Genomic DNA, 27,404 nt, shown 5'->3' with positions numbered 1-27,404 from the left:
CTGTTTACAACTGTTGTGATTGGCCAGAGAAATTACTTTAGTTTTGGTTTTCCGGCACTTAATTAAAAACCGCTCCTAACCTCACATTGTATCATGTCTTATTGGAAATTTTGTAGTCTGGGAGAGAGAGGTTTTGAGTGGTCATCAAAAGGCTGCAGAATGACAGGCTCAAATGCTACTCACACCACCTGTGAGTGCAATCACATGACCGACTTTGCTGTACTTGCCGACACCAGCAAAGCCAAGGTAAGAGCCCTCTGAAGTGCAGTTACATTAACAATCAATCGATCGATCGGTCAATAAGTCAATATTTTCCATTGTGCTCTTCGTCTCTAGATTCTTTACTTTCTTTGCGTGTCAGATCAGTAGAGAAAGAAGGAGTCTTTCTCTGTAGCATGACAGCCATAAGTGTTAAAACATGAAGAAACTTCTTCGTAATGTTTTAATACAGCTTTTAATAGGTTAAATTTTATTGTTTATAACATGTTTATGCCCATGAATAGCAAGAAGAACTGAGCAAACAGAGGAACAACTGAACACACCAGAAACGCAAACAAACGAACAACCGGGCTGGCGAACGCATGGCCGAATGAACGAGTTAACAATCAAACGGTCCACCGAGCGCTCTCCGGCGAGAACGAACGAACGAATAACCGACGCGAGTGAACGAATTTGCGAAACTAGATGAACAGCTGAATGACCGAGTGGACAGCTCTTTTATTTTCATTCATAAGCGTTTATAAGGATCGTTTTCCTGACATTTCAATGCAAACATAAAAGCACATATCCTGATTGTAGTTCTATTCTTCACTTAGCTTCTCAGCCGCATGATATAGTTCAGACACATTTTAATTTATTTTGTGGCAGGGTGTAGGAGTGCCACACCCATCAGCTGCAGTACCCTCCCCCGGGACGAGTCAGGATCGCAGCTGGATTGGAATACTGCTGGGAATTCTTGCCGTGTTGGTGGTCATCATATTGGTGCTTCTGTTACTCTTCTACTGGAGGTAATTAATGTTATTATATTTACTTGACACGTATGCATTATAACAGGCTATTATCTCCTAAGGGTTACGAGTGTAAATAAATAAATGATGATGAGGATGATATATGCCACACTATCCCACGTCATGCGATGCCAGTATCATCTCATGCTACAACAAGCCGTGTCATTTCATAGTAATATTTCACATATTTCAATTCAATTTCTTCGCTACTACATTTTTATATAGCGAATTCATATAATAACCAGTTCCTAGTTTGCTTGATAGCTCCGTTCATAGCTAAAGCACTGCACCTTCAGTTTCACTTTCAATGTTTCATTTCGCAGCTCAGTTAAGTTACATAGATAACTGATATGGTCTGTTATTTATTAATTCTTCCATCCGCGTGTGAAATATTTCACATCTTTCACTTCCAGTGTGAAATGTGTTCACTGTTAGCTGTCATAGCTGAGAAATGGCCTATTCTATGGACTAATAAAGGAGAATAAAGCACTCCTATTAAGGCCTACTCTCTTAGATATTCTTTTTCATGGATTTTGATGGCTTTGATTACTTTTTTTGTTGTTTCTTTAAACAGAAGGAAGAGGAGAAGCCAAGATCAAGAAGGTACGCCCCGGCCAAGACCACGAGGTATGATTAAAATTTGTTCGACGTGACGCAAATTCTGTTTATCACCCGAACGTTAAATACCCTGTTTGGACGGAGACCCGGCCTTGAAATCATCGAAGCCTTTAGTTTTCAAGAAATGGTCGGCTACTTTCCTTGGATGGAAGGGACTGAAATACCATCAGTTTTATTCACAGTCTTTGCTACTTTGTGTACGTACCGTCAGCTGATGTACGAGGTACTTAAACGTTCGTGTGATAATTTGTTATTTCTATCAGGGCCTTTGGGTAGAATAGAATTAGCTGACCTAGTATCCCTGGATAAATAAACAGTAAAACTCGCTTATTTATTTATTATAAGCAAAGGGTTGGTAACACATAAGCAAGTCAAAATCAGCGATAAAACGTTCGATTTAATCGTTGATTTTACTTTCTTATTTATTTATTTATTTATTTGTTTTTTCAGTTGCTTATTTATTTATCTATTTATTTATTTTATTCGTGAGACATGGCTGAAAAATGTTTTTAAATCCAACAGGTTTAAGAAGATCACGATCTCTCTCCCGCTCTTCTGCTAGGGCGTCTCGATCAAGTAGCAGTAAGGTATGTTGTTCGGTTTTGTCTGGTCAAACGCAATCTCGTACCCAGAGTCTTCAGGCTTTTTGGTCAGCGGGGCAACGCCGGGAAGACTCTGGGGACATCGAATTTTATTACCGCAGGATTTCTGCGGTAAAACAATGGAAACCGTTTCGGAACAGCCAATCAAAAAAATTGAATTTTTTCGATGTCCCCAGAGTCTTCCCGGCGTTGCCCCGCTGACCAAAAAGCCTGAAGACTCTGGGTACGAGATTGGGTCCAACGGGAACATTTTGTATTCAGAAGAAAACTCGTGTCTGTGACCTTCTTGGTCAGTGGATAGTCGCCATGGAAACTAACCAATATCCGAGGAGCCTGGGCTTGATTCTCAGGAAGTTGAGATCGCTGGCTCTTACTGCCTTCTCTTTCAATGGAATTTACAGCGAGTGTAATGGAAATTCGATTAAAGAACGTGAGGGCTAGCACTTTGACTGGGTCTGTTGTTTGCATTTAATGGGAGGCTCGATTGTTTTCTTGTGTTTTTTCCTGTAGAGTGACGGAGCTGCTAGTCCGGCGTCAAGCCACTCAAGCCAGTTTGATGAGATGATCGCGACAAGGAGACGGAGAATGGCGCAAGACAAACAGGTATTAAATTGGGATAAGTTGCAAACAACATTCAGTTGGTTCAATGCAACGCCCTTAATTATACAGATACCGCAGGGATGCCATATTAATTATTTGTAACGCGGGTTAATTACCACGGTCTAGCTACTCTAGAGTATAAGCACAATTCGAGGGTTTCTGGTTTCCCTCGTACAAAGTTCTCGAGGTAAGGCTATCTAAAACATGTGTCCAGTCATATGCTATCTATCCTTCTACGATATAATTGTTGAGCACAAGCGGCAAATTCTAAAGAAGATACGTGGTGCATTTTAGAAATTGCATCCAGTTTTGGACTTTGCCTGGACTCAAGCTCGTTCTTGTTATTACGTTTCAGAAACTCATTAATAATTCATCAATAAAAAACTCATTAATAAAACATCACGTGCAGTGGTTTTAAAACCCGATAAAACCTCCTCCTGCGGTGTTTAATGTTTTTCTCGTATGCTAGTTTCCAACGTTCACAAAAGCATCATTCTTATGAACTCTCTTGACACGCGCTTTTCCAGGAATGTTTTTGAAGCCGTTCAAAAAACTCACAGCACGTGTTTTTTCTCACTCGGCTGCGCCTCGTGGTTTAAAATCCTGATAAAACACTGCTGCTCGTTTTTTAAACATTACATAAACTTTGCACTGTTTGGTCACTAATCATCTATCCCTTTTCCGCTTCAGGAAAAAGCAAGACGCGCTCAAGAGCTAGGAGATGAAGACGAGGACGACGACGAACTACTAATGAAAGAGAAAGCGCTACTGTTCTCAGATTATCATCAGCCTTATCACTTCCTGTCCAAGGAGGAAGAGGCTGCAAGAAGACGAGAGCAGTCTGGGTCAAGTAGGCCCAGTCCTCCTAGGGAAAGTAGGCGCTCGGCCATGAATCAGGACGGTTCAGACGTTTGAACATAATTGATGTCTACTTGCAGCAAGATGGAGGTTTTGCCATCTATGCATTGCACAGAATGTCACTCGCGCTTCAGTTTTGCAATTGTTTTCTAGGCCCCAAGGTCGTCCTATCGGTCGACGGTGCGTGCGCACGAAGGCCAGGTGGACAGGTTACTTTGGCAACAAACGAATACAAAATAACTCCATTACCAAGTTTTTGCTCATTTGTTACTTCACACGACCCTTTCCGGCTGGTTGTAAAGGTTACTCGAGGAAGGACAGAGTTGAGGAAGGTGGCCGAATCGTTTCGAAGACTTTTTTTAATCTGCTACATTTATCATAATGTTCTGCGTATATCTATTTTTTAATAAACCTGGCGAACTCTCACGAGCATAGTCCAAGATGGTGGTTCGCTAACATGGCGCGTATTTAATAGAAATCAAAGCGGAAAGATCTAACAGTACCTCTGCTTTAAAAATAATTCATATTATCATTTAATATTATTTAAGTGTCAATGTATTTAGCGCAGAGCACTAGTTAGGGACGCTTTCCAGATCGAATTGGAATTTAGAAGTGTTGGTTTTTGTGGAGAGGGAAAACCGGAGTACCCGGAGAGAAACCTCTCGGAGCAAGGACAAGAACCAACAACAAACTCAACAAAGTAACTGTAGTGATTAGTCAATTTGTCCATAGCAACGCACACATGTTATATTGTGTGATAATAATATAAAAACCTTAATCTTGGAAATTCCTGAAAAAAGTGGCTTACGTTCATCTCTGCTTAAGTCGGAAAGCGACCTAAAAGACAAAATAGTTAGCTGTCTTTTTGAATAAAAGTTTTGCTCAACGAGTCCCTTGCTTGAGTTTGTTTTTCCTTTGCTATCATTCTGACAACTGCAACTTAATGGTCTTTCCTGTCTGTAATCAGAGGCGTGCCGGTGCGCGCGGAAGGGAGATATCCTTCCCATCATATTCCGCTCTCTCCCTTCTCCGCGCACGCACTCGCGCGCTCGCGTGCGCCCTCGTCACGGACAGGAGAGACGACTGAGAGCAACTCTGCAACAACAATGCTCTCCCTCGCGACCTTTCTGAAACATGTTTGTTAGTGGCAGAGGTAGTGTGCGGCCTACGATTGCGGTGCACTAATAGGCCATTTCTGAGTTGCTGAGAACCTCATTATGAAAGCGAGGCTAAGTGCAAAGCTTTTCATATGAAAATTAGTTTTGTTTGCATACAAATTTAAACTAATTTTCATAATGGAAACTTTGCACTTAGCCTCGCTCTCATATTAAATGAGGTTCAAAGCAACTCGCACACATTCTTCAGTTTCTGCGCGGTGACGCTGTGTTTAGGAGGGAAGGGGAGCGGGGGAGGTGAAGCAGTTGTTGCCTTGGGTGCTTACTGTTGACTGAAATGGTGGATAGTAAAGCGACAAGTAGAGAGAAAAAGAATGGTTTTTTATTTGACTTCGGTTCAAAGCACTGACACGTTGCCCAAGCTTAGTTTAAACGACTTCTTGCACGCCTCTGATCCACCGGCCGTACCAAAAAAGATGGCGAGTGGTACATTTAACCATCATTCTTAGTGCAAGTAAACCTTAAAAACGCTCATAAAGACGCACAGAAAAGTTCTAAAATCTTCAAACCTAGCATACACAATGTTACTGCGTGGACTAATTTCGACCCAAAACAAGGCTTTCTATGTGCCTATTGGCTGTGTTAGGATTGCAAGGTGTTGTGGTAAAATGTACAGACGCCATCTTTCTCCATACGGTGGAATGGAGAGGTGTACTATAAACGTTTGATGCTTGTTTACCAATCAGAAAATGTTCTGTCCACAGCGCAGCGAGCTCCACATCAACTTGTTGGTAGGTGATACATTATCCAAATTAGCAACCACGTGGAGTCGACTAAAACCAAGCTACTTGTTTAGTTGTGGAGATGTCTGAGTGGCTAATGCGGGCCTTAGAACCCGTTGCGCCTGTCATATATTCACAGCCGCTGCCCAGCAGCGAATCAAATTTTTGCGATACATTATGATCCATAAATACGGAATTTTAAAATAATACATTGTACATAATATCAAGTATAAATGCCATTCACCAATCTGCCTGCGATTCCTAGATAACGCTCTGCCCAGCAGCGGGATGATTACTTAAAATAACTTATTTTTAAGAATACTTTATACAGATGAGCCATGTAATGTTTGTAAATGTTTCCCGGATGATGAAGCTAGTTGCGTGCTACTGTCTCTGTTATCACCCTCCTGAACACGTGACTGCAAAGTATAAATCACATGATACATCTTGTAAGAAAACAAATCTTTGGTTCTGTTCTGGTCAGTTTACTTGGGTCTCATATTCGTCACGACTGCGCAGATCGTCCGGATCGCCAACCTCGTTCCCAGTGTCTCTCCTCTACCCATCCCCTCTCGCTCAAGGGGACGGAGAGACCCTGGTAATGAGGTTGTCGGAATCGCGGAAGGCTTCAAGTGATATATCAAACACGAGGAAGAATGTTTCATCCCATTTTCAAACACCGAGAAGTAGATTGAAAAAACGAGAAGCAGCCGAATTTTTTTAACCATCCTTCAAGGTGTTTAGAAGTAGGATGAAACAATCTTTCCAATAGACAAAGCGCACGCGCGCGTGAAACGGTGACATTTTGGCGGGAAAACGAGAAAGCGGTCGTCATTTTACTACAAGTTTAATGAATCATTGTTTAATGAATAAATAAATAAATCTCTTTGTTTAATGAATCATTTCTATTTTTGTGCTGTTAATTTTCTGTTCCTTTTGAGCGTGCAAACAACTGTAAATGCTACCCACCTCGAATAGCCCTTGCTAATTGTGAGTCTGTAATATTGTAATTTGCCTTTTCTCATAATAAATTGTTGTTGTTGTTGTTTACAAGTTTTTGCGAGAACATCTAAATGGCGAAAACAAGTCCGCGAAACGTATGTGATTTCGTCTAGTTTTCGAATAACAAAAGAACTTAATTATCATCATTTAAAACAACTGCGTCAAGTTCGTCGCTCACAAAGAGTAAAACGAAGCTTCCTGTGATATCTCTTCTTAGTACTTCGCTAAGAACTTGAAGTCAAATCTCGAATCTAAACGTCTCTAGTGTTCGCAACGACCGTTCGGAGTACTTGCGGAGTCAGCGGTGGTTTTTCAACATAATCGCCCTGACTGAGTACCGTTTTAGCGATTTGACAGTTTACACGACAATATAAAACCTGGTTCTACATTCAGACGGAACCAACAATGGCCGTTTTTATACTAGAGGACGCATTATCTCTCTGAACGAACTTGGGCAAACATTCGTTGTTCGTCTGGTTATTCGTCTTTAGCGTAAAGACGAGCACAAGACGCATTATCTGTCTGGACGGACTATCTTCCGCTATCCGTCTTGAACGACGCACAACTGAAAATAGTTCGTTCAGACGGATAATCCGTCTTGTGTCCGTCTTTACACTAGAGACGCACAACCAGACGAGCAACTAATGTTTGCCCAAGTTCGTCCAGACGGATAATGCGTCCTCTAGTATAAAAACGGCCAATGAGATAGAGGAAAGGGGAAATTAAACGAAACCTCATCAGAATATTTTAGAAGAAAGAACGTCAAAGAGATGGCAATAAGCCACCAATGAACAAGAATGGTTCAAATTAGAAAAAAAGTAGACTTTTTTTAACACTCTTATCAGCGACTTCAGTTTACCTGTTCCTGGAGACAAGACTCGGAGAACTGAAGGATGACATTACTGAACTGCTCGTCCTCGGTGAATTCCATCGAGTCGTTCGTCAAATTCGGAATAAACTGAGGTTCGAGATCAGACAGTTCGTCTGATGACAACTCGTGCACGGATAAATGTTTGCTCTCGGACGAGCTATCCGAGTTAGAGTTCCATCGCTTTCTCCGCTTAGCTGTCCTTCCTGGGATACTGATAGGGGACCCTGTTGTGTTGGGACACTCGTCCGCCGAGCGCTTACAGGCAGGCACATCATGGTCGCTGTCAGTGTAACTACAAGAAGCTTTTTTGTCCGTATACTCCCATGAATGAGCTTCCGGAGAATCGTTCCTAAGGTCACCTTGGTTACAGGGACCATTTATAAGTCCTGTTTTGAGGTCCGTAAATTCAGTTACATTCTGTGTGCCTGTCTTTTGTGTCCCTGGTGATTTTCGGCGCTTGGATTTGCTGAGGAAGCTCCGGCTTCGCTTCATTTTCCTGTTGTAGTTCTGTTTATGGTGGTCAGCTTCACTTTCAATTTCCTGAGGCCAGCTGCCGCGCTCTGTGGGGCTGCTGGAACTACTCGAAGTGTTAGGACTAAAGCAAAACACACGCAAATATTATGAAAGGTACTAAAATAGATCTGTAAAACGGATTCTAGCTACATGTATCCAGTGTTACCACTTATCACAATAACAAAAATTTCCTGACCCCCCAAAAAAATTGACAAAAAAAATTTGCTGAACACAGAAAACAAATTATTCCCCAATAAAGCCAGCGATGACGCCACAGAAATAAATCCCTTTGTAGATCTCTTTTGAAGCATTATCTTTGCCAACAAGGAAACCCTTTCCCAAACCTAGTTGTTATCTTATAATCAAATTCCCTGATTCTTCCTCGACCTTGAAAAAAAAAAAATCTGTTTTTCCCGGACTTTTCCCTGACGGTGAAAACGCTGTGTACTTCAAATCTCTCGACCTGTCTCGAAATAGTCAAACGAATGTTTCAAAGAGGTAGCAATATTGTAGTATTGCAGGCACACCGGCCAGCCCTGTTCTCCTCCCGTCATAGTTTGTGACATCTTCCTTACAACTTGCTGATGTCAATCAATGGTCAATCAATCGTCAACTGTTGGAAATCAAACATGGAGTTTGACAGCTCCACCCCTCACAGTTGTCTCATTTTGATTGGCCAGCTTGAACGGAAGCCATCAAAGAGACGTCAAAAAGTTCTCGCAAACTAATAGAATTGGCACGTGACAACGGTACAGAGCGTGCCACTCTAAAAGCCACTAATTTAGAATGAAACCAGCAAAAAACGCCTCAGTCATCACAGAAAAATGGTAGTCGGACAGACATCTGAAATTTAAAGCTTGAGAAAATTTCTCCTTTCATAGTTTTGCAAACTTACCAACTTGAAGACGTCTCCTTCTTGACGCAAGTTTGCTTGTTCACGACATTCTCCACAACTGCTGTGCGTGCTTTTGGCTCTGGTTTGAGAACCCTCTTTTTGCTATTTGCAACTTTGAGTTGACGCTCTCGCCTGCGGTAATAAAAGAAAGAAAAATGCTCATCCATCCAGGTCATAATCTTGAGCTCTAGCTCGACTGTTAGGGTGAGAACCAGTTTTCTGCTGAGGGATAAGGCTGGTAGCCTGTTTACACCGTTGTTTAGGTTACAGACAGTTATTTTTCTTTCAAAGAAGGGTGGAACGCGCGTGAAAATTGCTTTCTCCTTAAAACTAGGGAAAACGAATACTTGGCTTTATCATCAGTTGATAAGAAAAATTTGGCCACCGTAAAGAGACTCGAGTGCTGACATTTCGAGCGTTAGCCCTTCGTCGGAGCGAACCAAGGAATTGTAAGTGTGGTTTATGTATAGTGAGCAGGGAAGCTACGCTATTGGTGGGAGCATGGTAACATGAAAAACAGAATAAATTAACTGAATGAAAAGCGTTCTTTGATTCCGTGTGGACAAAGAATACCGATTTGGAAGATGAATATTTTTGCTCTAAATTTTTGCGGCTTTCTGTGTGGGGAGAGCCAAGCGAATAGTCGCTTCAGGTTCATTTGTTCTCAACAGATGAGGAATTGCTGATGCCTATTTCTTTAAAGTTTTGCCCAATTTTACAACTCTGCCTTACCTGAGAAGTTCTTTCTCTCGTGCCTCCAGATGTTGCATACATTCATTCAGCTCCTGGTATAAACTGTTGGCTCTTTCCAGCTTTTGCTCGTAGTGTACTCGAATGTCACGTGCATGCCTGAAGATTCAAGTGTAAGATAGATTCAATTTACCTCTGTACTATTGAGAAAAGCTTGCCGGGCTTTCCAATCGTAGAGCATTTTAATTCAAGTAGACACTCTCTCCATGACGCACAAGTCCGTGGAAAGATGCTCCGCGGCAGCAAGCTTCAGCTGAAGCGACGTGAAATGCGCCCCATTTTTGAACTGGGTACCAGTAAACCGTGCGGACTCAATTTTGACTTCCGTTTTATTTGAATTCTACGCGATCGCGCGCGCGTCTCCGAATTTCAAACATTGGTCTCGTGGAGCGTGTTTTCAGGCAAAATCATACTTGACTTCCACTGAGGAAGTAATAGATCAAACACGAGGAAGAGTGTTTCTTCCGATTTCCAATCACCGAGAACTAAGTTGGAAAAACGAGGCGCAGCCGAGTTTTTTTTAACCAACTTCGAGGTGTTTAGAAATAGGAGGAAACCCTCTTTCGAGTGTTTGATATAGCTTCTCAAACTATTGATAATTCTTGGAGAAATTCGAAGCAAAAGTTCGCAAAATTTTATGATAATTAAGATCACATTTCTAAACCTCCTCCATGGTAGTGATTTGCTTTGTTTTGGCTTGATGAATTATTAATGAGCTTGAGAATGGCTAAGCCCAAAACATCTGGAATTTTTCCAAATTTTTGGGCCACCAATCCATTTACCTTAGCTCCTCTTTCCTTCTTCTGATCAGCTCTTCGTCGAGCTGGTGAAGCTGATGAAGATTTTGAATATGCGCGCTGCTTTTATTCTTCATCTTCTCAAACTCTTCCTTGATTTCTCCTCTCCATGTAATCTTTGAAAACAGAATGTTATCTGGTTATTAAAGAGAACATCCACTCTGACAATAAATTGACGTTTAATTGTTGGAAATAATGCCTAAAATCAAAATGTTAGTTTGAAAAGCAGAAACAACAATCAAGTGCACTAAAAAATAAATAGAATGATCACCTATTTTCGCTTTAAATTTCCTGCGCGTTGCCATTTTGGATTTTATGATGTCACACAGTTGCAATTTGATGAATGGCAGAGCGAACTAAACTTTTGCTATCTTATTATCAGAAATTAAAGTTCCATGAAACCAATGGGAATTCAACATCTCCATGGAATTATTTTCTTTGGGCGTTCATTTCCGCAACGTTAATTTTGATCAGTTATTTTTCTTAAATTCTTAGGCGGGGGCAGTTCTAATCTCGAACAGCAGGCCCCAGTTGTCCAAAGGCCGGATAACTTTATCCAGTGGATAAGTCACTATCCGACAGTTTCAATCTGTGCAAAGATTTCAGTATTTCATCGTGTACAAGCGAATATGCACACTCTAACCACAGTCTAGTTTAGGAGTGTAGAAAACCTTGGACAACATTTAACATGAAGTATATTTTAGACCCCGAATAGTGCCTTATCCAGCGGATAAAGTTATCCGGCCTTTGAACAACTGGGGCCAGATGTCTTTGCTCAGTAAATTTCAACCTCCAAATAACCCCTGCACTCGTCCTTTGGGACTTTGAATGTTATTTTGAGGCTGCAGTAGCTGAGCTTGGTTTGCCTACCTGCTGGTTAAGGTAAACTTCTTGTGGTGTCTTGAGCACATCACCTGCAGCAATCTCAACGTGGAGGAGCACTTGTTGGAATGATGGACGATTCTTTGGCTTGCTGTTCCTGAAGAAAGAAACGGATGCTAACATTAAATTATGAGCCCTCGTTTTAAGTGAAAGTTGTTGTTTTACGTGAATAATGCTTCCTGGAATCTTGAATTCTGAATTGCTTAAATTAACTCATTGGTGTCGAGCAAACAAACTGTCCATTAACTTTAAAAAATCAAATTTTATGGTTTTTAGACCACCCCAAAGGAGGCAAACACTTGATATATCTATTCAAATTGACAACAATGCAATTAAACGTGTGAAAGAAACAGTATTTTTAGGTGTTATCCTCGATGAGCATTTGTCATGGAAGCCTCACATTCTTAGTGTTTCTAGAAAAATATCAAAATCAATAGGTATTATTTATAAGTCTAGTTTTTGCCTCCCCAAAACCTCCTTACGTTCCTTGTACTATAGTCTAGTTTACCCTTACTTAATTTATTGTGTTTCTGTGTGGGGATCGACGTATCAGTCTAATTTAAATCGGATTATTGTTCTGCAAAAGAAGATAATTAGAATAATATCAAAAGCTTCTTTTGATGCTCATACGGGTGTTCTTTTTAAAGAACAGGAGATTTTAAAATTCTCTGACATTTATTTATACCAAATAGGTAAATTTATGTATCTTTTTAAAAGAAGCTTACTTCCAAATTATTTTCGTGATATGTTTACTCTTGCAAGTCAAATACATTCTTATAAAACAAGAAATTCCAACCTTTTCTATATACCTTATTGTCGAACTAATCTTCGAAAATTCTCAATTCGGTTTCAAGGTCCTTCGTTTTTCAACTCGCTAAGTCGTGAAATTCAAAACAGTGAAACTATCAGTTTGTTTGGCAAAAGACTTAAAAAATTCCTTCTATCTAAGTTAAATTGACTCTTTGTTGAGCTACACACCTTTTCTTTACCTTTTCTTTCTTTTCTTCCTTTCCTTTTTTTTTTTTTTTTTTTTTCTTCTTTTAAAAAAAAAAAATTTAATTGGAAATTTCAATCAGTACCCTTAACTTCTATGGTTTATCCAATAGTTCTAGGAAGCCTATAGTTAATAAGCCCCCGGCTTCTATATAGGCTTCCTAGCCTTTAACACATTTAATATTGTAAATAGTCAAGTATGAATATTGTAATAGTAAGAATATTGTGTGTCGTCTATAATGTATTTATGTTGTATTTTTTTGTTAATGGCAAATAAATTGAATTGAATTGAATTGAATTGAATAATAAAGAACAGCACTGAGTTCCACTTTAATTTCTTTGCTGGGAGAATCAATCTGTGAATGTCCTTCGATTGCATACAACTACAAGCTACAATGCATACATGTATAGCAATTCTATCACATGACTAAGAGACAGGAGATCGCATGAGATAACACAGTGCATGTGCCAGATCACTGCACAGCTTGCGTTGGAAAGCAAAGCTATTACACTACGGTTCACCACAACATTGCCAAAAATCTTTGGTAAATCGTACAGAGACCCGTGAAGTACGTCTCAATATACGTAGGCAAGCCAACGTGGTTGGCTATATCAATGCCTGTGTTATTGTTTTCCTCGAGCTTCAACATGGTTGAAGGGATTTAGTTTTTTTGTCACAAGACATACGGTCATGGTGGGTGAAGGAGTGTCAGTGACTGCTAATGCTGCAGCTCCCTTAAGCAAGGTCGGGGTCAAAAAGAGATGAAACTGAGACTCTTGTACACTTGGAATAGCTTGTGTTCACATAAACTTACCTCAAGTCGTCTTCTTATGCGTCAACAAAAACAGACTTTGAGAAATTCTAGTGTTAACACTGATGAATTTTTTATCAAGTCTATTATCTTGGAAGTCCACTGGCTCTGCTTAACTCTCGTTCCATTAACTCTGGGTGGTTTTCAGTCATTAATAATAGTACACCATTTTTATGTACATGTATTAAGTGGACATTTTCTTACTCTCCTCATAACATAAATCAAATTAATAATTTTCTAATAGGCCATTTTACAGTTGTGTGCTTAGTGACTTGGCCTTAGATTGGAAGCGAGGCTGGGGGTGACCTTGTCTTGATACAAACCTCACTGCTTTTCATATGTAGATCATGTTGTTCTTATGCTAACTAGTTTTCATTTACATATGAAAAAAGTGAGGTCTGTATCAAAACAAGGTCACCCCCAGCCTCGCTTCCAATCCAAGGCCAGGTCACTAAACACACAACTGTAAAATGGCCTATTGCCAACAAGGAAAAATGACTGATTAAAAAAAAAAAAAAATCTTTACCAGCAAATTTTCATGAGTAGTTTGAATCCCTCTGGACATGTTGTTGGTACTGGAAGGTGCAAACTATTGCTTCCAACACCCCAGATAATTGCTGAAGAATCAACATCCTGCATGATACATAAAACAAGAACGTTAAGCTTGATCAATGCAAGTTTATGTCAAAATGTCAGTATATATGTCACTCAGAGACAAAATGGTGTCACTCAACTTGTTGACCACTTACAGTATCAGAGATAGATGTACATTCACAGTACTACTAACAGCATCAATAACTTAAGACCAATTCAATTGGCTAGGATTCCATGGTCAACTTTCACTTGGCTGTTTCAGTGGACAGTTTCAGTTTCAGTTTATTGTTTTGCCATAAATTGTACAAAAGCAAGAAAAACTAATTATTTAAACACTAATGGCAAGGAAGCCATTGGTGGCATTCATTCAAATTGATTCAGTAGTTACAATGTATACAATCACACCTTAAATGGGCATACAGTTTTTTCGCAAAGTTTCCTTTTAGAACTTGACAAGGTTGACAAGGTGTATTGGCATCAAGCAGAGTTTCTGTTTGATTTATTTGTTGCACCATTTGAATGCATATAATTTTTGCTGATCATATATGTCAGCCCAACATAGATCTACAGCAACTGTATGTACAGAACACTTTAAAATCGTTAAATATAAGGATGATGCCTTTAATTACTGTGCATACGTTCTGTGCATCTAATGGAGTGGTCCAAGAAACTTTGGTTTCTTTAGGACACTGTGCCTTCTAAAACAAACACAGTGAACACCCGCATAAAAGAACAAGTGGATTAAGAACCTTGGAGCCACAATGAGAAGCAAGCAAGCGACTTTGAGAAAGTCTACTGTTATATATTAAGAATCTTACAATAAATATATGAAGACTTATTCAGGCTGACCTTGAAAAACGTAGCTTCTTAAATGTGGGTGTTTACTGCTGTATAATTACATTTCTGTGCATGATGACTATTTAGGAAAAGCAGATCTTGGCAAGGGTTAACTTGAACTGACGAATCCAAAAAGACAGAAATTTAGGGGTAATCATGCATTTTTCAGAGATAATTAAGCTTCGGTTTGGAGAAAAATGCTATATATTTTTTACGTCTTTTTCGAATTGTTGCTTATAATTATTATCTCTGAAAAAATGTGCGGTTCTATACATGTACTCCCAATTTTCTTTTTGGGTTCCAATAACCCTTCCTAAGATCAGCTTTTCCAGCATATAGTCATTAACTACACAAAAATACCTCTGTATTAGGAGGCACCATCCTTAACAAGTAACTAATGTGTTAAATGAGTTGATTTACCCTGTATGGCATCTCTCCTGTAAGAAGTTCCCACAAGAGAACACCAAATGACCTGTAGAAACAGACAGCTATAAGCTAACCAGAAAATTGACAAATAAAAACCAACTCAGTCTTCTGTCAAGGTCACCTTTTTTTCATAAAGATGATACTATTCTTGACTGATCTGTCAACCTTCCAGACTTGTTTCTCAATTGAAGGGTTTAATACATGTGTTTAATAAAAAAAAATGGTCAATAAAGTGGAAAGTGTATAATTTTAAGCCTGTTATCTCCAAATAGAGAAAAATAGTTTGAGACAACAGGTGTTCCAGATAGCCACTGACCAATTACAAAGGATATGGCGTAAGGCAAACAGGTCTTTTTAAATTTTCATTATACATTTTATGTAGTCTACTTATAATCTCTATATGGTGAATAGCTAGATGACTCACGACTCATTTATAATTATTTGTCGTGTTTAGACCAGCTTTAAATCTCAATCTCCAAGGGCAGGTACCACGTTGGTACAGTGTACCTGGGTGGCTTCTAATAAAACAACTTTCTCTTGCCAATGTTTGAGTATGTAAGAATTGAGTCATGTTATGGTTACAGATGTATGTGACAGCAGCTACATGTATGCATAAATTAATAACCTCTTCACCTTGGTAGAAAACCAGCCTGAATCAAAGCTTTCTTTCCTTGTGGAATAAATATTTCTGAATGTTTGGTTTATCAACAGATCAGAGTTGATGACTATCAAAAGGAAAATTGGCCACCATAAAGAGATTTGAGTGCTGACGTTTCGAGCATTAGCCCTTTGTCAGAGCAAATCCATCTATCCACTAATCGATTCACTCTGATGAAGTGCTTACACTTGAATCTTTTTACTTTTTTAACCAATTTATCTTTAGTTATCAACTCACTTGATAAACCAAACATTTGTTTCTACTTCCCACCGACACAACACCACAGTTTCTTCAGAAACTAACCCCCTTTTATACTATTATGTGTGGTCTCCAAATCTGCTCCCATTTCTAAACAAAAATAGTTAAAATTCTCAGACTACATGCACGTATGTATACATAGACAACAAGGATTAATTAATTTGAGTTTTTGATCAGCCATAACATTCTGTCATAAATTATTGAATAATAAGTTAAAATATAACAGGATTAACAAACTGTAAATTGAATTTTATTAACAACTTACCAAACATCAACCTTTTCAGAGCAGGGTTCATTTCTGATCACTTCAGGAGCCATCCAGGCAACAGTACCAGCAAATGTCATTTTGGCGCTCTTCTCGCTGAACTCCTTACATGTACCAAAATCAGAGATCTTCAGAATGTCGTCTGCACCAACAAGGACACTGCATGGTCATGGATGAACCAAAATTAATTATGTTAACAAGAGCTGATTGAGGAAGTCAAGACATGTAAGAATCCAGGCAAATAGGATGACCGTTTCTCATGGTAAGTAAATTAAATTTTCAGGGTTATAATTTTTATTATAACAATAATATTGAGCCTGACTTTTCCCTGATCATCCAAGACTAATCCTTTGGCAACAAGGCCAGCGTTGAAGTTACAGAAATCACTACCTTCATAACTAATTTTTCAAGCTACATTTCCTTCACCAACAAGGAAACCTGATTTCACAGATTTGGTGGCTGAGCCAAAAATAAAATTCCCTGATTTTTCACTGAATTTGAAAATTAAAATCATTTTTTCCTCGAAAATTTCCTGGTTGTGGCAACCTTGAATCTACCAACAGTCAACTGAAGATCTTTACCTGCAATAGGTGTTACAGCTAGGTTTATTATAGCCCTTACAATAATTGTTAATGATATTTATGTTGTGATGTTGGTACTTAAACTGGCTGATTGAGGACCAAACTTTTCCAGATTAAAAAATTATCGAGCCCACATGAAGTAAGTGTAGGTGGGTGCAAATTTACTTGACTGTAAAAATTTATTCATGATAAGATGTAGAATTGCAATGGATGCCAATACTGTCTGCCCAGAAGGGGAACTGTTGCATCTAAAGGTGACAGAGAGATGAGAATGAAGCAATAAAGCATACCAAAAATACTACCCACCCACCCACCCACAGGCTACCAAAACATGCAAGGATCAATTAACCCAACATACATTGTAGTCATGTAACAAAACACTTTGCATTTGCATGGAAAAACTGATTGTTTTGTTACAAATCAAATGGAACAGCCCTTCCCACTAAAAAATATTTGGAAAAAAAAGGAATTAAATACTTTCAGATCGGTTAAATCCTCTTTTCCCATTTTTGTCAGAACTATCAGAATTTATGTACAACAGTGTACCATTTGCTTCATCATTTCCCTTAATAGGCCTTATCACGGTTTTCGATGCCATATTGACGAGTAGGCAAACACATCTGAAATAACAGTGTTTGTATGGAATCCGATGTCAAATAATTTTCAAAAAAAATTGCATCTGAAAAATTCATGAATTGGAAACTTTTGGCACTAGGAAAACGATTTTAAGTAAAAAAATTTGAGGGATGTAGCTGTGCCAGAAAGCGTCCAGTCGTGTTTTGAACTTTCCATACATTTGTCTGTATAGCGAACCAGCCGTGAACTGCTACTAAAAATAGTTCGCGGGAAAAAAATATAGGGAATTGTATGGAAAGTTCAAAACACGACTGGACGCTTTCTGGCACAGCTAGATCCCTCCAATTTTTTTCTTAAAATCCTTTCCCTAGTTCCAAAAGTTTCCAATTCATGAATTTTTCAGAAGCGATGTTTTATGAAAATTATTTGACATCGGATTCCCATACAAACACTGTTATTTCAGACGTGTTTGCCTACCCGTCAAAATGGCGTCGAAAACCGTGATAAGGCCTATTGCCAGTGGAAAGGACTGCTCCATTCAATTTCCCCCATAAAAACTGTTTTCTTTTTTCCATACAAATGGTAAACACTCCCAGTTAATCTTTCCCTTGGATCTAAATATTCAAACTACTTTCCTATTTTGTTACAGTCCCCAAAAATATGGCCAAAATTTTCAGCTCTCTACCCCTTCCCTCTTTCCCATCATGTTTGAACTAAAATGTCCTCCTACTGTAACTAAACATATCTCAATTGAAGGGGTGCCTGGAAAAAAAGACCCCTGACTTCTGATAAATTGTTAGATTCTCCTTCCAGATTCTGTTGCATTCGCTTGTGAAATTTGGCCTTACAGGCCTTACATCAAAAGTCATTTAGGGTCTTATTCTGCACACACCTTAAAATTTTGCATTTCCTGGAAAAATCCATACCCACCCCATGGAAGGACATCAGAAATTCCCAGGGGAAGGGGGTCTTAGAAGCCAAAATTTTAGAAGCAAAATAAGAAGCAAAACTGGAATTTCCTGGGGGGGGCGGATGGGGGTCGAAAAAAAAAAAACTTTCCATGGGAGGAGTATGGATATTTTCTGGCACTGCACATTATACTGAAGGTCAGGTAACTTACTTAGGGGACTTTAAATCCCTGTGGATAATCTTGTGAACATGAAGGTAATGCATTCCATCAGCAATCTGTGTGGACCACTTAACCAACAGCGAGGGTGTGATTTGACGGCCATTACGTAAAACCTCGTAAAGCTGACCATTTGGGCAAAACTCCATAATGATGCAATAAACAGGGGCCTGATTGCAGATCCCTCTGAAACAGCAGAAAATAATCTGAATACATGACACAGCCAGTTGCATGCTATGGACTATGGACCAGTCAAGTTAGACCATGGTTTTCTTTAACCTGGCTGAACTTAAATAAAATTGCCCAGTGTCTACTTTATAACCATTTTAAGCTACAAAATCAAGATGCATATTCCCGTCACTGCCATCTATAATAATAATAATAATAATAATAATAATAATGATAATAATAATAATAATAATAATAATTATAATAATAATAATAATAATAAATATGTCATTTAACAGAATAGCAATACTTTATTTGTATAGCGCGATTTCCAGCAAATATATCTAATCGCACTTAAGTTGGGATAAATTTGTTTAAACATCAGGAGAATCATTTCTTTTTTTTCCCCCACAAACTAATGTATTTGATCAAGACGATCATTTCTCTTTTTTTTTTCCCACAAACTAATGTATTTGATCAAGTAGTGATACTGGAAAAAGAATTTAGATGCTGCTCCCTATTGGGGTTCAAAGAATTAAATTTGCAACAGAGCAGACAAAAGCATTTGATCCCCCCCCCCCCCCCCCGTTGCCTTTTCCTCCTCAAACAATAATTATTGAGGCCCTCCAAGGGGTTTTGCCGACAGCCGACATTACCTCAAAATGTGGCGACAATCTTTTTCGAAAACGGCGACAGCCGACAGGAACGGACATAAAAAGCGCAACAATTTGTGACAGCGACAAAGCATACCAGTATCGGCAGTGACAGTATCATAATAATTATTTAAAACTATCATTGCAGGCAGCACATTTGATCAAGGACAATTAACTAAGTGTAAATATTTTGATATGTATCTCTGTGGTACCGCATCGCGAAAATTTAAGTACCGACAACGACATTTGCCGTTCTAGCGAAAATTCGACAGCGACATTTTTTCGAATGAAACAGGCGACAAGCAGGCTCTAAAACACGCGACAAGCGACACCAGAACCCCCCTTGGAGGGCCTCATTATTGCCCCAGAATTAATCTTCCCCAGGTGAAATTATCTGTGGAAATGTGGGAAGTAAAATTTGCCACCACAAACAAGTCCAGTGGAATTTTAATTGTGTGGTTTTATAACAATTTAAGATTTCACCACGAAATAACTTTCAATAAACACAGCATCTACAAAGAATCTATAAACTAACCAAAACAAATTTTCATTTCATTCATTTTTCACCACCCGGCGATCCTCCCCTTCAAATATGTACCAATAAAAGAGAATGAATCGACGCAGTAGTCTTAATATTCCTACCTGAATTTTACGATATTGGGATGATTTATGTTCCTCAAGTGTTTAATATCGGTGTCCGCTTCACGGCGAACCTTTTTCACCGCAACTTGTTGCCCGCCATATTGTCCGAGGAATACAGCCCCCTGTGCCCCCGATCCTAACCATTCCAACTCAGATATCTCATCAAACGGAATCACCCAGGGATCGGTCTTCTGTTCTTTCGAAGCTTTCCCTAATATTGTCCAAACAGGTCTTAAACAACCTAACAAGCGCTGTAGAAATCCGCTAAGAGAGGTTGAGTTCGTTGAAAAGGCTTTGTTAGACGAAGCTTGATCCTGGCCGCCAGGAATGGACTCGTTACCCGGGGAAAACCCGCCATTTTTTCCCAGCGAACTGTTGTCGTCTTTCCGCTGAGAATCTTCAACATTTAAGTCCATATTTCTTTTCTTTGTCGTCAACGACTCATCATCACCCCTTTTAGCTATTGAAGCTTTTCCAGTGAAGCCATAAAAATCGCATGATCGCCTTTCATATCAGCTGAACAAGATCATGCTCGATCGGCCATAAAAACTTGTGGCGAGAAAAATTTCATTTTCTTTTCCGAACAAAACTCAAGATAACGCTACAGCATGAGGGCTAGAGCACCTGAGGGGCTATTAGTGTTCCGCTCATGAACGAAACCACTTCAACAAGAGGATTATCTCATATCGACACGAAAAAAATCCCGCAAATTATCCAACCGAAAGCCGATGTTTATAACTTTCTGACGAACATGGCGCCGAGTGTCATGTGACAGGTAGGGATCGATTGGTTTGTCAACAAACACCAACCAATCGAAGTGATATAAACAGGTGGTCTCTCAAGCCAATGGCTTGGCAAATAAAAACAACGCAGGTTCACGAAAAAAGAACGATATGTTTTGCCTGGAAAGAGCTGTCCTTATTAATTGGTTCATTATATTTTTCTTCAGGGTACCGGCAAAATAAAAATTAAAAATTATCCCGTCCGCTTCACATGCAAATCCCGGCAACGGAAGTTTACGCAATTCAACATGGATAACCTGTGTCCTGCCTGTGACTGATTATCAATCTAGAGTTGAATGGAACTCCGTCGCTTAGAGTTAAATCTTCAACGAATACTCCGGTTAAACTTAACGGTTATAGGCCTGAAAACGTGATTTTTCACGGCGCCTAGTTAATGTATGCAAGAAAGCCATTCCGAGTGCTCACTGTGACTGGTCATTTTCACGCAAGCTGAAATATGCGGGGAATTTAACAAACCCACTGACCCGAAATGCCTTTTCTATGGACTAATAAAGCAGAAACATTTGCCTATTGATAAATTGCCTTCCCTGAAAAAATTGAAGTTCAATCGCATGTTTCACTGGCCGGTTGTCCCACAAGACGCAGCGTGCCGCGGGTGTACTGCTTAGTTCGGGGAACTGAACAAGTTCGACTGGGAACACTTTTAAAAACTTGACAGTAATTAAGAGGACAAAGACACTGAACAGTTTCAGTAAAAGAATTTAAAAACATAAGACAAAATGCCAAAACTTATTTTGTTTTTGTCAACATTGTCATTATGGAAAAACAAGAGAGTCTAATCGACGTTCCTCAGTCTTCAGGTGACTCCGGTTGCACGCGAACCGAAGCGGTTTGCATTTGACCGCAGATAAGTTTTATATATATTTCCATGTTTCGACAAAATTTTTCAAGTGTTTCCTTGGCAATGCACTTGTTCCAAAACAGGTGTGATTCATCATGGGGAAACAGTTGAACATTTACCCCGAACACTGGAACAAATAAAAACTGTCAAACAAAACTTGCTTGCCGGTGCAACTGGTCAAGCTCGCAATAACAGTCATGAAGTCACTTGACATGAAGATGCCCTGCGAGCAGAGGCCCTTCGATCTTCCTCTGTAACATGAAGAAGCCTCGGCTTTCATAGTTTTGATAGTTTATTGCTAATCAAGTTGATTTTAATTTCCGTAAAATTGTTTCTGCTACCCACAATTAGCAAAACTCGGCTAAACAAGACGGATAGCAAAGGAAGACACACGCTAATCATACGTGGATTTTTAAACTCAAAAACTGTTTTCCAGTTAGGTTTCAGTTCACTGGTGGAAGGAAACTTAGCTGAGTTTAGTTGTATTCCCCCGCGCTACCGGAAGTCATCTTTCTGTTTGTGTCACACTAATCACAAACGGCATCAAATGAAAACGACCGTGCCATGTGCTGATTTAACTTGCAGATAAGCATAACTAACGGATTTTCAGCAGTGTTGAATGGGGTTCAAGAGTCATAAAATCGACCAAAGGAAACGAATACGTTCCTTAGTGGTGAGACAATCAGTCAGAGTACTTTGTTCTAGTATTACTACCTTCAGGATCAAGACCCCCCTCAATAAAGCAAAAAAAAAATTAGGACCCCCCTATTCTATTGGGGAATTATTTAACCCCCCCCCCCCCCCTCAACTATAAAATACGATTTAACATAATTACTAAATTTAGCATACTGTTAAATAAACACATTTCTCCATGAGCCTGCCACTCGTCCGCTGCGTGTGGTGGTTATTAACTGGGGGTGTAGCTCGCCATCCGATGTGTCATCTGAGCTGTAAATTCTTCTATAATTTCTTCCTCCGAGTCATCACTGGTGGCGTCTGTGTCTTCATCACATATCGGCCGGGTTGTAACCAAAGATTGCACTTGTCCATTGTTTGATCGGCACGTGTGACAGGTGATACGCTTAATTTTGTCCAACTTCAGTTCCCAGATTTTGGCAGACGATGATAGTTCAGATATTTATCTAATTCAGAAACAGTTTATTTAATCCGCCATTTACTGTTAGTTCCTCCCAATTATATTTGTCATAGCCTTTTTCATTTCTTTTTTGTACATTTAATTTCCTCTGATTTGCTCGGATATTTTCTCGTCGCTTGATGTCAAGAAGGTGTTCAATTGCCTTTTTTACTAAATCGCTATCAGTCGCGTATTGCATTGAGAAGTTTTCAATAGCCTCATTGTTCTGAACCCGAGGCTGGTAGTCATAAACAGATCTTGGTTTGCCTTAATCATTGTTGAGAGGCGTTCTCCAAACAGGAAGAAAGTGTGGAGGGTTGGCCTGGTCTGGAACTGGCTGAGGAACTTTCGAACGTTCAGGCCCAATCTAGTGGTGACTTGAACAGTAATCGCAAAGAGTACCAAGTCCATCCAAGTGTCCTCTACATCCCTCAAACAGTTCTCCACCCTTACAATGAATATTCTGGAAATTTGTGATTTTCTCTATGTAGCATGACCCTGTTACCTTCTTTCTGGCATTGTCAAAAGGTGCACTTCTGATAACTTGATAAATGCTCTTCATTGAAGAAAAACATGTTCTTCTAGTAAGCCGTGCTATACTCTGGTCAATAATACAGGAGCATCGTCTACCTTATTTGCACCTCCTCAGCTACCATCCAGGCATTTCTCTTCATTTTTCCCTCTTCATACACTTCATATTCATTCATGGTGATGTCCGGCAATAGCGATTAAGATGATGATGAGGTGTAGGAGGAACAAATTAATGAATACATTTTCCAGGAGACTAGACTTTGTATTTATTAACGTAGTTATCAAAAATGTTCACATATACTGTACATATACATTTAGAATGTCACACTTCTCTTATATGGTTTTCTTTTTTTCGCAGAACAGTTCAACCACTTAATAACATACATCTGTAGTAGATTTTAATATACGTTTTGAGGTTTCTTGATCCACTGCTGCACTTGTAGAACTCAAGTGGGGTAACAACTATACAATTTAATAATAGTTCAGTTGCTGTTGCATTGCTGTAAATGCTAGACTTTTAGTTAGTAGTGTTTTAAGTAATACCATATACAAAAGGTTAACTTCTCCATTTTAAACATTGACCTTTTTAAAATTTCAAGGCCCCCCTCCATAACTCAGCAATTACTCCAGGACCCCCCCTTTTTTAGTGGCCAAAATTTCAGGTCCCCCCTAAAATCACCCAGCACCCCCCCCCCCCCTCCGATAATTAATGAACGGTCCCTTAGTAGAAATGCAAACCAGTCTTGTCGCTTTATAATGTAACTTTACAGTTAAACAGTTAAGAAAATGAGGTAAGCCCTCTGTCATTGAGTAGATAAAATAAATACTAATAACAGCACGTAGAGTACAAAGCTCTTTTAGTATTTTCCAATAAATTTAATTAACCCGTGATTGCCTGTGCGGTATGTGACTTACGTTGTTGTTGTGTTTCAACTCTATAAATCGACACAGAAAGCTAGCAGCTATAGATGTCTTGAAGATGAGCCATTTATCTTTTGAAATATTTTTTTTTATGTAGCTGGCAAGAGTATAATGGTTAATTTGGTGAGATTTGACAGGAAGTTTGTATAGTACGACATCAACGTTTATGACGGGCGCTTAAAATATGTCGGCAAAATTTATCATGTAGAGCAGCATGTAGAAGATCGGTTTCTAATATTTATTACTTTCAAAATTTAAAATAATGACGTGGTATTGTAAAGGAACTGGAATATTAAATACCTGCCTTCGAGATTTGTCGTTGAAAACAAAAAAAAAAACACGTTAACTTTAGATGAGTGGATTGTTTTAGCACAGGTCACCAAAGCGTAGGTGACACAGGTCACCATGCAAGCGTGATCATAAGAGTTTGTATGGCTTTAAAATTAAATCGAAATTTAGACGACACAAAAACCCACAATATAGTCATGGTCATAGAGAGGAAAACAGCAAACCTAAAACCCACTGAATCGCGCTGAAATGGCCAAAATACGGCACACAAACACTGGCAAGACATCAAGGAGACAAGGTAAGCCATTTTTGTTTAATTCATGCCCTTTATTTTTGACTCCAAAAACACGTTTGTAAATTCCCATACAAACCCTTATAATTTACGCCATTGTGTAGCACTCATCGTGACACTCAAATTACAAAGGTCAAACAAAGGTTTTTATCTTAACAAAAAAGCAAACAATAAGCAAGGAACCGTACAATGAAAATGCTGCAGGTATAACGCTCATACAGCTTGGGCTACCTGTGGTTTATCTCTCAGCCGCTGGTCCACGTGCATCACTGTATTATGTTAATGAAAAGATTGGAAACTACAAGTCGAATTTGAATGAAATTTGGCCCGTCATTTGAGGAGAGCACTTCAAAAACCTCGCTAAAATTTGCTTGAAAGCACTCGCTTAACCTTGCAGTTCTGTACCAGCCAGCCCTTCCTGGCGTGACAGCAAAAAATGTCTCTTGATAATATGAATTGACTTTTGTATCATTAATTGCTTTTGTTTTGACTTCGCGATTTTCCAACTCGTTAGTAACGAGTTGGCTTTTATTGAATAAAAGCTGACTGAAAGAAACTGAAAATTTGTCTTTGTATTCACGTTCTCCAAAAAACCCCTTGAATTTGGTCGTTGTTGTTTTGCCGAGAACGGCAACATTTTTTTTTACACACGTGTAAGGTTATTGTTTTGCTCATTAAACGTTTTGTATTTCGAGGTTCTCATTACAGGCACGGCACGGAACGGCGCGGCTTGCTGGCTGGTACAGAACTGCACTGAGCCGGGAGGGGGTGTGTGTGTGGTTTGTTGCGTGCCAAAGGCTTCCCGTGGATTTCCCCTGTTGGGCACATTTTAGCACTCGTGCCTAGGTTTGACCGTGACTTTGTAACAACATTCCAGGGACACGGCTTGGTCGGGTCGGCAGCAAAAATGGCACCCGATTTGAAATGAACTTTTTTTTTTCAACGAAGGCCCGTGTCTCAATAAATGAACTTCTCAGAAAATGAGCTGCCCAGGAAGGACCGCACATCATTCTTCTTGCCATTTGGAGAGGCAGGTAAGCGAGTGCTTAAGTTTCAAGCAAATTTTAGCAAGGCTTTCGAAGTGCTCTCTTCTACTGACGGGCCAAATTTCATTCAAATTCGACTTGTAGTTTCCAACCTTGCCATTAACATAATACAGTGATGCACGTGGACCAACCGCTGAGAGATAAACCGCTCAAAACGGCGTTTGGAAGCACTGAGAAGCCTTGAAAACACAGCAAGACACACCGGGTAAGCTTTTACATATTTTATTATATTTTTTTGTGGGAATATTGTTGTCTAAATTTCGATTTAATTTTAACGCCATACAAACTCTTATATCACGCTTGCATGGTGACCTGTGTCACATACGCTTTGGTACCTGTGATTTGCGTGACGGTAATCGTGACAGCGAGCCATCAAAATACCCTGCACACTTTTTATTCTGGATGCGTCGCTTTTAGCGGGCCAAAAAAGGCACTTTGAGGTCGTGAAAAGGAAGGATTAAGGTTAGACTTCACCTATAGTTTTGCTCCAGAAAACATATGCCAGGACCATATAGGCCTCTGAAATCGGCTCTAATTTTAATTCAATATCTAACACTCAAAGGTCGCTGTCTTCAACTAGTAAATTAGCATATTAAAAATATGACTTGCGACCTCATTTTTGCACTAAACGAGAGATAAAAAAGGTTTACTTACAGATGAGATATAAAGGGGGAGTAGTTATCGTTGCTGTGTGCGAGGCTGCTAAAGATGCACGATTTTTCAGTTTTTCCGGGGGGCTGAATCGGGCGTGAAGCCTTAAATTCAACTTTTCTAATTTTTAGAAAAACGAAGGAGCGATGGAACTTTTAATTGTGGTTTTCGAAAATAGTTCACCAAAGGGAACATTTAGGGGCATTCATTGTGGCATACAAAATATGTACGCGTGTTGAAATAATTTGGTCGCTAAGTAACGCTTACGCATTCCCTAAACGTAAAACAAGACCTGATTATGGTGATTTTTCTTTCCAATTTTATTTTTCGGTTTGGGTTTTCTCCTGTTTTACTCATTTTTCTGTCGCTCCGTTTGCATTTGCAGCAGATCAAACGGAATGTAGACTGAACTGAATAAATTTAAAGAAAAGAGATCATCAAGCAATTTTATTTATAACTAGTTTAGTGTCACAAACAACTAGCCAATGACTGTTAACTGTTAAGCTTTTGTTTAACAGTCGTAAAATTAAAATAAAAATGCCTTTTTTCCCTCTACTAATTAAGAGATGGATTTACTTTGACAAAGCAAAAACGAAAACGTCTCAATTTTAATTCATTAAAAGTTAAATTCTGTCTGCATCCCTGGACTGTAAAATGGTGCACCAACTTTGCGGTCTCGAATTATGTGCACTAGCTGATGGCCAATCTTGCTTGGATATTTTCTTGTGGTTGGCGTAGTTGAACACTTCTCAACCTTCTGTCGACTTCCCTCGTCAAAGAAGCTCGTTTGTTTGAATGCCACAGTTGATACCTGTAGATAGTTTTCCTCTTCCACTCGCTGAGTTATAGCAATTTTAGACGAATACAAAGTTTTTTATGTTACGTCCGTTAAAAAGGCAGTATTTCTACTATTGTACAAAACTCACAAAGCCCAATTGAAAAAGAACGGTACTTCAGCTTTAAATTTTACCATGCTTTAATAGAAACATTTAACTTTAAAACATTATTGTAAGAA

The 27,404-nt window shown here is 39.2% G+C and overlaps 2 protein-coding genes across 2 annotated transcripts in view; one reads left to right on the top strand and one right to left on the bottom strand.

Annotated features, from left to right (window-relative positions):
- LOC146452951 (uncharacterized) overlaps positions 1-4,574 on the top strand; it is a 31,172-nt gene extending 26,598 nt beyond the window's left edge. The window contains exons 17-22 of the mRNA XM_085097208.1: positions 117-246; positions 868-1,007; positions 1,582-1,634; positions 2,148-2,212; positions 2,738-2,830; positions 3,518-4,574. Of these exons, the coding sequence (XP_084953334.1) occupies positions 117-246; positions 868-1,007; positions 1,582-1,634; positions 2,148-2,212; positions 2,738-2,830; positions 3,518-3,742 (706 nt within the window). The 3' untranslated portion in view covers positions 3,743-4,574. The remainder of the gene's footprint in view (positions 1-116; positions 247-867; positions 1,008-1,581; positions 1,635-2,147; positions 2,213-2,737; positions 2,831-3,517) is intronic.
- A 590-nt stretch (positions 4,575-5,164) lies between these two features.
- Positions 5,165-20,642, bottom strand: LOC146452950 (mitogen-activated protein kinase kinase kinase 12-like). Its single transcript, XM_085097219.1, has 11 exons — positions 19,882-20,642; positions 18,413-18,604; positions 16,136-16,294; positions 14,949-15,000; positions 13,624-13,730; positions 11,281-11,389; positions 10,396-10,526; positions 9,596-9,712; positions 8,864-8,995; positions 7,444-8,050; positions 5,165-6,001 (listed from the first exon to the last, which is right to left on the bottom strand). Exons 1-11 carry the CDS (start codon positions 20,295-20,297, stop codon positions 5,906-5,908), a joined length of 2,118 nt encoding a protein of 705 aa, XP_084953345.1. The 5' UTR covers positions 20,298-20,642; the 3' UTR covers positions 5,165-5,905.
- Between the last annotated feature and the right edge of the window lie 6,762 nt (positions 20,643-27,404).

Source organism: Pavona decussata, unplaced genomic scaffold (assembly GCF_977016875.1).
Source record: "Pavona decussata unplaced genomic scaffold, jaPavDecu1.1 SCAFFOLD_361, whole genome shotgun sequence".
In the NCBI taxonomy this organism is placed as follows: Eukaryota; Metazoa; Cnidaria; class Anthozoa; order Scleractinia; family Agariciidae; genus Pavona; species Pavona decussata.
Note: the sequence above shows the minus strand (reverse complement) of the source record. Positions and strands in the feature narration are given on the sequence as shown.

Bases quoted from the DNA above. Each gene is read 5' to 3' on its own strand.
- LOC146452950 (XM_085097219.1), bottom strand. From the start codon at position 20,297: ATGGACTTAAATGTTGAAGATTCTCAGCGGAAAGACGACAACAGTTCG. The intron at 10,527-11,280 runs GTAGGCAAACCA...CTGTTTTCAAAG, and splicing joins AAGTTTACCTTAACCAGCAG to ATTACATGGAGAGGAGAAAT. The intron at 9,713-10,395 runs GTAAATGGATTG...TTGAATCTTCAG, and splicing joins AGAAGGAAAGAGGAGCTAAG to GCATGCACGTGACATTCGAG.